The sequence below is a fragment of the Sycon ciliatum genome, chromosome 1 (genome assembly GCF_964019385.1).
Source record: "Sycon ciliatum chromosome 1, ocSycCili1.1, whole genome shotgun sequence".
NCBI classification, from domain to species: Eukaryota; Metazoa; Porifera; class Calcarea; order Leucosolenida; family Sycettidae; genus Sycon; species Sycon ciliatum.
In genome coordinates, this window is record NC_088643.1 from 22,100,354 (window position 1) to 22,113,347 (window position 12,994).

The window sequence follows — 12,994 nt, forward strand, 5'->3', positions numbered from 1 at the left end:
AACCTGACGCTCCGTCATCTCCAGTAGCGACTTCAATGTCGGGATCAGTCGTGGCCTGCTCATCAGAGTCTGCTTCTGTTGCACCCTCACTTGGGCACTCGAGGGGATACAGCATACTCAGGGACCGTCGTAGCGTCTGTCGTGTTGTCCGGATCGTCGCTGATCTGTACTTGCCGTCACTACTGGCATGGAGTTTCTCAATCACTCCGAATCGCCAGGAGCCTCTCGGCAGATTCTCGTGTATCAAAACGACGCTGCCAACCACTGCAGTCTCATGACTCTGGAGCCTGCCCTGCCGAATGATTCTTTCATAGCGCTCCCTGAGACTAAGGATGTACTCCGCATGGAACGACTTCCAGAAAGTATCTAAGATTGACTGACCCAGTTTCCATGACTGCAGCAGTCGCTCGGCTGGGTTGGTGTCCACATTGTAGTCAGGATCGTTGTCAGTGTCCGTGCTCTGTGGTAACCCAATCACACTGGACTGACACAGAAAGTGGCTGGGTGTTATCACTGAACAATCTGACAATTCTTCACCAACATACACAAGAGGCCGGGTATTGATCACTGCCTCAGCTTCCGTTAAGAGTGTAGTTAGCTGTTCCACTGTAAGTCGCTTGGTTCCCATTGATTTGCGTAAGGCTCGTTTCACAACACCAACTAACCTTTCGTAAAACCCGCCCATCCATGGCGCCAATTCTACGATGAAGGACCATTTGCACCCCAGTTGTGCACAGTAATTCATGACATCATCATTCAAAACCATATTCTTCCAAGCTAAGTCGATAGTACTCTTCGTAAGTTTGAATTGTGGAGCATTATCAGTAATGAATTGAACAGGAGTACCACGTCGGGAGACAAATCTCCGAAGCGCCATTAAGTATTGCTCGGCAGTCATATCTTTCACTAACTCCAAATGAATTGCTCTGACAGTCAAACAAGTAAATAGGCAAGCCCATACCTTTGTTGATTCTCCATTGTCATTGCGAACGTACATTGGACCGAAGTAGTCAACACCTGTATAGGCGAATGGTTTGGACCTCGAGATCCTCTCCTTGGGGAGGGGTGGCATTTCGGGCAACCTGAAAGGTTTACCTTCCCATCGCTTACACACCACGCATGACTTCAGTATGTTTCTTACAATTACACGACCACTTGGTATCCAGTATTCACCTCGAATTTGCGATAGGGTGTGTTTAGTTCCAGAATGCATTATTCGCTTGTGGTAAGACTGAACGACAAGTTTCGTAAACAAGCTGTGCTTTGGTATTAGGATTGGATGTTTCGTGTGAAACGGTAATTCCGACCTTTCTAAACGACCACCACAGCGGATTATTCCATCATCATCATTGAACGTACCAAGAGGTTTTCCATTCTTCTCCAATTCAATATCGTGTTTCTGTTGTGTGTACTTGACCCAAAGGTTTCTGGCATTGACTAACTCATCCGCTGTAAGTTGTTGTTCTTTCACCATTTGCCGATTGATAAACCGATTAGCATATGCAGTTACCCGAAGTAACCGACTCAGTGACGAGTACGCTGATATATCTATGTCAAATGGAGGGTGAATGGTTTCCGAAGGACCTTCCGCAGACACAGTAGCAACTGCAACTGGTTCGGGTGTGGTTGATGTAGGACCAGACTCGTATTGATCCGTATTCTGTGGCCATTCTTGAGTGCTTTGCGCAAGCCAGTCTGGACCATTCCACCATAGTGTACTAGTAGCCAACTCAGCTGTGGATACTCCACGAGATGGGAGATCAGCTGGATTTTCTGCTGATGGGACGTAACCGAACAATATCTGGTGCTGTTGTCGGATCTCTCGGAGCCGATTCTCAACGAAGGTCGGGCGTGTCTTGTTGTGATTCTGAATCCAACCAAGGACACATTGTGAATCTGACCACAAGTGCGTTGCATCCAGCTCGAAAGGTAATTCTTTTGTCAGAAATTTCACCATGCGTGTACCGATGAGCGTTGCAAGTAATTCCAGACGAGGAACTGTGGCTGCTTTGATTGGAGACAGCCTCGATTTGCTGTATAGAAGATGTGTATGTACTGGGCCATCATCTTCCGAGGTTCGCAAATACGCTGCAGCGCCATATGCGCCATTCGAAGCATCGCAGAATACGTGTAGCTCTCTACGGATATGTGAATCTCCGGCTGCACCGACATAGCGTGGAATGTCTACTCCCGCAGCATTTGACAAATCGGTCGCGATGCTTTTCCATTGTGAGATGATGTCATCGGGAAGGAGGCTGTCCCACTCCAAGCCTAGCTGCCACACGGATTGGATGAGAAGCTTTGCACGAACTATCACTGGTGAGAACAATCCCAGGGGGTCAAAGAACTGGGCAACTGCACTCACCAGGTCGCGCTTAGTCTGGACACGCAGAAGATCGAAGTTTGTCTGCGTCACAGTGATGTTGTCCTCGACTGTGTTCCACTGCATGCCCAATACCTTTGTGTTTGTTTGAGGATGCTTGGCTCTGTCGTTCTCTGGAACGGACAGAAGAAATTCTGCTGAGTTCGAACTCCACTCCCGTAAGTTCATCCCGGCTTGTCTGAAGAGTTCCTTGCCGTCCTCATAGTACAACGTGGCGTCCTGAGTTGTTGTAGCACCGCCAAGGACATTGTCCACATAGGTATTGTGCTTCATGTCTCGCGCAACATCAGTGTCTTGCTTGTCGAGGTGATGACTAAGCGTGGCTGCGAGAAGGAACGGACTCGACACCACACCAAATGGCACGCGGCAGAATCGGTACACCACAATGTTGTCTTCGGAGACTGGTTGATGGACATGTCTGAGCCAAAGAAATCGGGTGACGTCTCGATCAGGCATCGCCAGCCCGACTTGCAAAAATGCCTTCTCTACATCACTGGTTATACCGATCGGTTTCAGACGGAATCTGACCAGAATTCCACACAGATCTGGCAGCAAGCTTGGCCCGCTTTCGAGGCAATCATTCAGGCTGTGGTTGTTGGGTTTCGTCTTGGCGGACGCATCATAAACAACTCGAATCTTCGTTGTTGTGTTGTCAGGCTTCACTACGCAGTGGTGTGGAATGTAGTGTTTCAAAGTGTCCGGGTTCTCGGTCATGTTGACTGTCTCGATGATGCCACTGTTGAGTTGTTGTTGTATGGTGTCGTTGTATTTGTCGAGGATTTCTGGGGTCTTGGACAGACGTGACACAAGCGAGCGGAGCCGGCCAGTTGCCAGCTCGTAATTCTCCGGCAGAAATGTGTCAGTCACACTATCTTTCCATGGCCATTCAACGCTATACCGTCCGTTGACAAACTTCACCGTCTCATTGAACGACTTCAACGCTGCGTCTTCAGGATGTAGAGTGCTGGTGATGTCGTCGGTAATACCGATGTCTTCAAGTGACCAGAACTTCTTCAAGTCGAAGTCGTCATGCTTGTATACGTCCGCTGCGGTCAGCATCATGGTGTCGACTTGGGGTAGATCTGCGGCCGTTGTCACCCGACCTGTCGGGACGAATCCCAGCTTGGTGTCCAGAAGAACGAGGCCATCCGAGAATCGGACATGGTCGTTTCCAATGATATCGTAGTAGTAGTCACTACCAATGAGCATGTCTATTGTCACGACTTCTGGTCGATCCGCAATGGGTTCTGCTAAGACCATTCGCTGCAGGCTGGGGTGTTTCCTCATATCGATTGGCAGGCGCCTCATCGTAGAACTGATGTTCGGGGTGATGTTTGCCGTAATGGGGACACTACCGCCATCGATGGTCTTCACTTGGATTTGGACCCGTTTCAAGACCTTGGTCTCCCTCTTCTTTGAGCCAAACGTAGCGATCGACAGGGCATCTTCCCCGATGACGTCGGCATTCAAGGTGCTCTGGGTCGCCTCGCTGATAAAGGACCGTGTAGAGCCGGTGTCGAAAAATACCCGCACCCGGCAAGACCGCTTGCTGTCGTTATCTGTGAGATCAGCTAAAGCCATCTGCATAAGCACAGCCGATTGGTCTCTGTCGCTCACTGTGTGAATTTCCATTGGCTCAGGTTTTCTAATTTCGCAATCAGCAAGTGTTGCTGTTTCGGACCGTGCGTTTGCAGATCTTGATTGAAATGCTTTCGCATCTCCATTCAGTGCGTTTGTGCTTTTGCCTCCGAATTTCTCCGGGCACAAGGATCTGTGATGGGTGTCGCGTCGACAGTGATAGCATGGTCGGGGATTGTGGCAGTTTCGTGCGGTGTGTCCTGGCCGAAGGCAGACGAAGCACCGGTTTTCTGTCTTTGCCTTCCTCTGCTCTAGTGTCACACACTTCGTACATTCGTCTGTAAAGTGGGTATCTTTGCAGTAAAAGCATCGGGGTGGTGACCGCTGTGCTGTGTGTGATAGTAGAGCTTCTGCCGATGAACGTGTGTAGCTAGGCGAACTGCCAATACCGTGTGGGCTGTCTGTGGCTAGCCTACTGTCGGCGTGTGCAGTGGATGTTTCCTTTGCTTCGACATATCGCAACAGAGCTTTGCATAGAGCGTGGACATTCCAGGTACTGTTTCCGCGTGTGATTTCCAAGTTGAAAATAACAGTTTCTGGCAGCTTTGCCATGACAATGGACAAGAAGATTTTTTGGTTCATGTCTTCTCCAACAGCCTCCAGTGATCGCAAATGCCGTTCGATCTGTGCGTGGAGTTGTCTTAGTGCGGTGGTGTTGTTTTCTGCCGGTGGAATTGCCATTAGTGATTTGTAATGAGCATTGACAACGCGTTCCTGCTTCCCAAACCGCTCCTTCAACATTTGAACAGCACCATCATAATTTGAATCATCTAGCGGCATGCCCTCTAACACATCCCTTGCACCGCCTGTAAGACAACCTTTCAAGTAGCTCATCTTTTCTGCCTTGGAGATTTGTGATTTGTCCACCGAATGTTGAAAAACGTCCCAGAATCCATTCCACTGGAGAATATCGCCATTGAATTTTGGCAACTCGAGTTTCGGTAACCTAACCCCAGTGGAGTTGCTGGGAGTCTGGCTGGTCTGACCCTGAGACATGTTTGCTTTATTTAGATCAACCAGTTCCGTGAGTATGTTCTCCAAATTCCGTGTGTGGGTTCCAAGTGTGTTATTACTAGATTCTGTGCTTTGTTTTCCATGCACTTGATCAAATTGTATAATTCGGCTTTTGAGTGTAACTGATTTTTTTTTCCATTTTCTGATATCCTCTTCCATGTCACCAAGTTCTGCCAACTCCCTTTGCTTCATATCTTTGTCGTCCTGCTTCTTCGGATTGAACGAAAGCAGGGTTTCCGTGTACTTGTCTAGTGCCTCATTAGATTCCTCTAAATGTTGGTCAAATTCCATAATTACCTGCCTCGTTGAGGTAATCGTGGTCTCCGAAATTGCATCGCCGATGGCCTTGTCTAAGTCCACTTCCAGTTCTGCCAGGGTTTTGAAACGGCTCGTCGTGCGCCGTTTCCTGGTTTGTAGCCCAGCCGATGGATCCGCCATATTTGCTCGTAGGATCGGGTTTTGGCACCAAAATGTGGTGAACACTTTCACCTCTGCGCCCTGGGTTCACTCTTGCATCTAAAGGGCTACATGCTTCTACACGAACTCACACTCATCACAGCGACCTTGCCATAAATAGTAAATACTTTCAAGCTTCTATCTTTGCCTCTCTCTCCAAAACTGTAAAAGTCAAAAAGCCCCGAAAAAGGATGGCACATGCGCCTCACAAGCGGAGCTGGGGAAAGCAAATGACGTCGCGTAGAGCCGACGTGAAAAAGGGAAGTAGTAAAATTATAACTAAGTAATCGAGATTCAAATCACGAAGCTCGCGTACGCGACATGTTCACCCATACCTCGGTTATCCGGACACCGAAGTACCGGGCACTTCGGTTTACCGGGCATCCTTTGGGTGAGTTTCAGTGGAAATACTTGTATTACTATTACTACTCCTTTGTCACTTTTTGTGGAAATTGCGACGGCATATACCATATCTATAGCCTTTCCCCCGTCAAAATGTCTGTGATTCGGAGTTACGGATATTTCAAAGTGCCAGGCATTGCCCGGTCCCGGACCGCCCGGATAAACAAGGTATGAGTGTATATTGGCATAAGAAAGTACAATGGATACTAGCAACACTTTTCTGCCCGTGGGGGTACGTCTTACCAGAGTTGCGCTGTACATGTACCAGTAGGTACAGGTCGAGTCCTGATAACACATAGTCTCGGGAACTGGACACAGAATTATGTATTATCTGATCTTACTTTCTATCCAACAATGGATCGGATTACCCCGAGTATTATATCATTTGTCATCATGTTTCGCTCGCTGTGCGCTGATAGTACACCGAAGTGGGAGAAGGATGTTTTCTTACAGGAAACCTTTCTCAACGTATGCATAGGAGTACATCATGGTTATGGGAAGCACTGCCACACACTGTATTTTACAGCGAACTTCATCAAGTTTTCAGAACATTGTCTGCATACTACTTGATTGCATAAGCAGTATACACTTTTCATTCGCATGATACAGTAGAGTACTGTCGGATGCCGAAGAACGAACTGGCTAGAATATCACCAAGCACAGCATACACAAGGGGTTAGGTGGGCAAAACGAGCAACGTTAGGGGTCACACCCAGGATGCGTAACCGGTGATCATCTCGCAGCCATCTTGGATTTCGGAGTGTGCTCACCTCGTGGGTTATCCTCGCGTGCCAAGCCGCCACCTCGCTTTTTTAGTTGTTTTCTTCAAATCGTCGATGGATCCAACTCCTGCGATCGAGCTCCGCAAGACAAATCTCCTCCAACTTCTAAGTCAAACAACATCAGACATACACGTTACACGGTGTCTTTCTCTTTCGACTTGACAGTCTGCTGCTTCTTGTATTCGATTCTCTCCTGGAAGGAGCTAGCACAGCGATGACAGGCCTTGTCTCCACCTCCTTTTTCCAACTTTCTGTCTGGTGTCTACTGGAAGTCGGCCTGGAGCAGCAACGCCGAGACGTTTTGTCTCCCCCTTTTTTGTCTTTGCAGATGTCTCCTGGGGGTGGAGAGCCAGCACGATGACGACGATGCCGGGTTCAGCTGATGAGCTACACCCGTTTTCCCGCCTCGACTGTAGCTGAATCAACTCTTTTTTTCTTCATAGCCTTCATTTTCTTGTTGGTGTTAGTGAATGCGGTAGTCTTTTAACTCTTTTTGGAGCTCAGAGTTTTTTATACGAGTTGCACTATGTCTGCAAACAGAAAAAGGACAGGTCGGGAGTGAACTACCCGAATCGCCAAAAGAGGAAGCATTCTGAGAAGGCAGCATTGGCAATACATCTAAGCCACCATGTACTGACTGGTCAAGCTCCCTGTAGCCATCTCGGCACAACATGTTCACCATCGTCACTGGCCAAATGTAACTTGCTTCTCGGAGAGGTTGACAAGGCTATCCTCCGTGACACCCTCTCCTCAACACCATAATTATGACATTACAGTTTTCGCAGACGACTCCAATAAGAAAGGAGAAGATAGGAACATGGTGGGGGTACACACCTGGCCAGCGAAGCGCAATTGCCCCGCATGATATCTATTGGCGGATACACTCATTGCAAGTGGCCGTGGAGCAGACCAAGCAAAAGCAGACTACCACATCCTGAAGAATGTTTACGGGATCAGAACAGTGTGCGGAGTGGTGGGAGATAATGCATCTACACAGTCCGGAGGCAAGAAGGGACATGCGGTCGCACTGGGTGGCCTATACTAGAATACAACCCATTTCATAGGCTGCTACCCGTACGTTTTGAACATTGCTTTGAAAACGTAAATGGTCGACGGATTCGGTCATCGAGGACCAATGGCAAGTTTTAACATGTGCCAAATGCAGTACAGAATCGCGTATCTGCATCAACAGAAGCCAACGTATTACAAGTCATTGTACGTTTCGCTCTAGATCCTCGGAAAGCCTCCCTTGCCCAAAGAGTTTATCGACACCCGCTGGTCATACATACATGAACATTTGAAATGGTTCCAAAAGTACGCCACGGCATGCATTCAGCTGGGCAAATGTATGCTCGAGTATCTTCCAAAGAAGGAAACGCACTACGTCATTTGGGAAGAAGTGGTCAGAAGGTCAGCTAATCCGATCATCGCTACGGAACATGTCACCTTGCTGGAGATTCTGGACAGGCTGATCATGCCATCTCTTCGGGCCAGCCAGCTCCCCGACACAGAACTCGGCTTTTCAAGCGGCTACTTAGCGCGGAAACGGCAGGTATTACGGGACATACAACTAACTATCCTAATGGATGTAGAGCCAGATTTCGCAATGCCACTGACAGCTCGTGCTATGAACTCTAATCTAACAGCAGAAAGAGCAGAACACTACCAGAACAATGTCGTCAAGCCACTTACCAGTGCCATTGTCACGGCCTTGAAGAAGCATGGCGTGCGCTGGTTCAAGTTTCCGTTGGCATTCGGCATGGGGGCAGACCCCCAAGTGCCGTTGTTATTTCTGACGAGCATATGGACGCATGGCAGGCTCCAGTGCCGTATTCCCCTGTCCGGTGGAGTTTCCCTCAATCCTGGCGTCTCCGTTGAAGCAGCAGCTCTGGGCCAAGCTGATCAGTGCAGCCACCACCATCAAGTGTCCTTTCACACTTGCCAAACTCCAGCTTGAGTGTGCACCATGGGTAAAGAATCGGTATAATGCCATGTGGTACCTCTCAAGCAAGTGTGATGTGCGCGTGAATATGTTATGCTCAAATATACATCTAAGTCCTCTCTTCTGCACAGCAGCTGATCTCTCACTGCCTGCCGTGTTCCTTTGTCTGATCGTCTTGACCCTGCTCAGGCCAAGGCAATTTGTACACAGGTGTTTGCCAAGCACCGCAAGTTCCTGGCGATGAGTCGGGAGGCGGCGTTCCTGACCTTGTCGGACCCTGAATATTGTGGCAAGATGCAGGTAGGTCACCTAGCTCATCTTCCATCTCTAATTTCAACCCTCTTTTGATGTTGCCAGTTCTGGTAAGGGTGTGGTGTGCCATTTCCCAGCCATCTCATTGAGTTGCTTGTACACCTAGTACGTACCCTTACAGTCACACACGTCACCGAACAATGAACAGCCGAGAAATGTGTTGTTACTCCGAGTTTCGTGCAAAAGCACTCATCAAACAACTTCATGACCTTACAGTCGGGTATAATTCCTACGATAGAAGCCTGTTTTGAATGCACACCTCAATATCAAGCTGGACCATTAGCACATAAGCCTGGGTTTTGTGTTGACGCATCACGTAAAGCTTGTCCCGCATAGAAACATGTCTCATGCAGAAGCCTTTGGAATTCTAGAAAATTATCTTGACAAGCCACGGCTTTCGACAAGTCTTCATGGTCTGGTAGTCTCCTATAGCTCTGATTGGCAAGCATATTCTTGTTGTGCCACAACCGAATAGAGGTTATATGGACAATGTTGACCGAGTCGGGTTAGCGTTCTAGTCAAGCACATCTTAATCTCTACCGGTAATACCCTCTGCAGGTGCTGGAGAAGTTGTTGCGCCGTGTCAAGTCCGAAGGAAGCCGTGTACTGCTGTTCTCCTTCCGTACCAAGGTATGCAGTATGCATAGTTGCTTGCTTGGATGTGTGTGTGTGTTTAAAAGTGTCTATGTGCATATGCACTTTAGAGTCTGTCTACAATGGCAATGGCATTTTTTATGGGTAGGGTTGGTTCACGCATCGCCACAACGTATCGAGGCCTTATATTTGCGTGCCTGTAGTCGATCTCGTGTAATACGGCAACACTGCCTGTTTGTTATATATAAGTTTCCGTGCATGGCACGGTAAGTGAAGTTAGCAACCCACCAACAATTACATTCCTAACATAATTTGCACGTACTTGCCATAGCGCATCACGTGCCCGTGCAGAACACGCACTCCGAACTCCCGCGCCCCGGCACGGGACCACGCGGAGCATGCGCATTACTCCGGCTCTCGATGCTGCTTCTTCTTCATCCTTGCTGCGCCAACAGTCAGATCGCTTGACAACCTTGGCCAGTTTTTGAGCACCACCACCCACCCCATCATCTCTAACCATCATTCTATTCTAAGCCATCCCGGAATGGAGAACGGTAGGGATCGTGGGTCAGGCCGGCATTGAGCCAAGTGCGCCTACATGTGCTCACAAGTGCATCCCTACCGTATGCGTGTATTGACACGCCGGGCAATTGTTGCCCCCATTAGCCCTGGCATTGGCCAGTCTAACGCACATTGGTGCTTGCGATACTACGGCATTGGTCCATAGTATTGCATACTGCATGCGGCAATTGTTGCCTGCGATACTACGGCATTGGTCCATAGTATTGCATACTGCATGCGGCAATTGTTGCCTGCGATACTACGGCATTGGTCCATAGTATTGCATACTGCATGCGGCAATTGTTGCCTGCGATACTACGGCATTGGTCCATAGTATTGCATACTGCATGCGGCAATTGTTGCCTATGCCCTGATAATACAACGCGTAATAGCTCCCAAACAGGTCGGCTTGTGTGGTTGTTAATCGACATTAAATAAACCAATCCAATCCAAATCCAGTGTCTCTTGCAACCTCTCCTGGCGGAATGCGCTTATGTGAACCAGTATCATGCATACCGGAATTATACGGTGCCTCCCGGTGCCAATCTGGGTTATGTGAACCAACCGTAATGCCACTGGTGTGGCGTTGCATTTTCTCACGTGTTGTTTGCTGCACTGTGTGTTGTTGCCACTTCAGATTCTCAATCTGCTGCAGACATTCCTGCAGCAACACGGCTACACGTTCTGTCGCCTTGACGGCTCCGTACCAACCCGTCAGAGAACCGTATTGGTGCGGTCGTTCAACAAGGACCCAAGCATCTTCGTCTTCCTGGCCTCTAAGAGGTATGTATGGCTGTGTAGTTTGTTGCGGGCTTTTACCATGTTGGTGGTACATTTTCTCGCCCCGCTGATTCTGGGGCTGCATCTGTGGCTTTGATTCTTGACGGTGGCGGTCGGTGTGCCAACATATGTGGAAGAGTCGGTCTGACTGAATCCCATGCGAACTGTGAAATGTATTGTATATATTTCAGCATTGCTTCTCTGATCTCTGATCTGCCTTTTGAGAAGCTGTGTATAATATTCCCCACAGTTTTGTGAAACAGGTGTCGTATTTACAGCCAAGCACACGCTAACCTTGTTTCGGTCAATACTGTAGCTCCATTACTGGTAGCATATGACTTGGTGTGTTGTTGATTTTTTTCCCCAAACGCTCCGCACAGTGTTGGCGGTGTCGGTCTCAACATCACCGGTGCCAACGTGGTGATTATTTTTGACCCGGACTGGAATCCCGCCACGGACAGCCAAGCGCAAGACAGGTGAGTATAGTGGCACGTGGTGTTCGTCTTGGCTTGTTGCACAGTTCTGCACTGCAGGGTGCAGGTGTGAAAAATTCAGGATTAGGTCAACTGGCCTATGCCGATGAGACTGATACTGTTGGGCAGCCGGCCATGAGGTCGGAGGTGACCTTTCTTTGGGTCTCTATCATTGATATATGCCCCCCCCCCCTCTCTCTCCCTCATTTGGGCCACAGGTAAGGCTTATGTAGTGTTTTGCAGGCATTGGGGCATTGATTACATGTGCTGTGTGTATCCGGTGGAGAATTCTTCTTCCTTCTTTTTTTCTAACGTTTTGCCTCTCGTTCTACTGCTTTTCCAGAGCTTTTCGTTTGGGCCAGCACCGGGATGTTCACGTGTACCGACTGATCACGCAGGGGTCCGTCGAGGAGAACGCTTATCTGCGCCAGGTCTACAAACAGGTTGGTTTGTAGGCGAGGAGAGAACACATCCCTCGATCTCTTCCGTTTCCCTACAGCTACTTGATAAAATCAACCCCATGGTTGATGCTTCTGCTTGATGCAATGCCCTTTATAGCATGTAAGCAAGCTTTAGTTGCTCCGGAGTCCTCGCGGAGTGGCCTATATTTCAGGAATTGCGGTACGTTGAACTCCTGTGCTTTGTGTTGTAGCGAAGCATTACATGTACAGGAAAGCATTATGCTTTGTTACTGATCTGTGCCAATGATCTTTTCTCCCGTTTGTCTTCGTACAGCAAATGGTGAACATCGCCGTATCTGGTGATCTGGAACGTCGCCATTTCACGGCGGTGATGGGCTTGAAGCGTCGGGACTCACGGGGCCGTGTTAAGGGGGAGCTGTTCAGCTTCGAGAACATGTTTGTTATCCGCCAAGAGAGCAACTGCCTCACCGAGGATATCCTGAAGGTGCGTGCCTGCAATGGGTGCATTCTATGTGTGCCTCGGAGAGGGGTAGGCATGGGAAGGGGGGGGGGGGCATGGGAGGGAGGATGGGGGGGGGGGGGGGGCGTGGGAGGGAGGGGGGGGGGGTGCGCACATGTGCCTTTCTCCTGACCCTTCACATGGCAGCGAAGTAGAAAGAGGACTGGTTTGTTGCCATATCTAGAGCATGTAAAACCAAGAATCTGCAACTCCGGCAGAATGAGCCCACGTCGAAGGTATTTTGTTTAGATCATAGTGACTCACCTTTGCTGCATCTCACACCGGTTTGTACGGGCATTTTAGTGATTTACCATACTACCAACATAACTTCTGCTGCGCCTTGCTGCCTGCTGTACAATAGGTGAAAATGTGCACAGCCTTCCCATTATCGCATTCGGTACTGTGATTTGGCCCTGAACCAACGGTATGACGGGTTATCCCATAGTACGATACGATTTGGGCGGTTTCAGCCAATCAGCGGCCGTTCTGAGCGGGGAATAAAGAGCGATATACCCGCTGGGGTCAAAAATATTCCCCGCTCGGTTCACAACATGCACTCTGCGGACACGTAGATCTACAAGGCCCACCGCCGCACCAGTTCGCAATAGATCAAATATGCAAGGTAATGAATCCACTATGATGTTGAATGGTGCATAGCATGTTCAGACCGCACAAATAAGGAAAGGGAAGAAGGAAGTACGTATGGCCTAATCATCACTATAGGTTAGTAAGGGTA

At 48.9% G+C, this 12,994-nt stretch overlaps 1 protein-coding gene across 1 annotated transcript in view; it reads left to right on the forward strand.

The window, feature by feature from the left end:
• The window catches only part of LOC135818105 (DNA excision repair protein ERCC-6-like 2), a 46,568-nt gene that overhangs the window by 23,382 nt on the left and 10,192 nt on the right, over positions 1–12,994 (forward strand). Inside the window, exons 23-28 of the mRNA XM_065331434.1 lie at positions 8,807–8,917; positions 9,488–9,559; positions 10,722–10,867; positions 11,245–11,340; positions 11,681–11,780; positions 12,073–12,243. Of these exons, the coding sequence (XP_065187506.1) occupies positions 8,807–8,917; positions 9,488–9,559; positions 10,722–10,867; positions 11,245–11,340; positions 11,681–11,780; positions 12,073–12,243 (696 nt within the window). The remainder of the gene's footprint in view (positions 1–8,806; positions 8,918–9,487; positions 9,560–10,721; positions 10,868–11,244; positions 11,341–11,680; positions 11,781–12,072; positions 12,244–12,994) is intronic.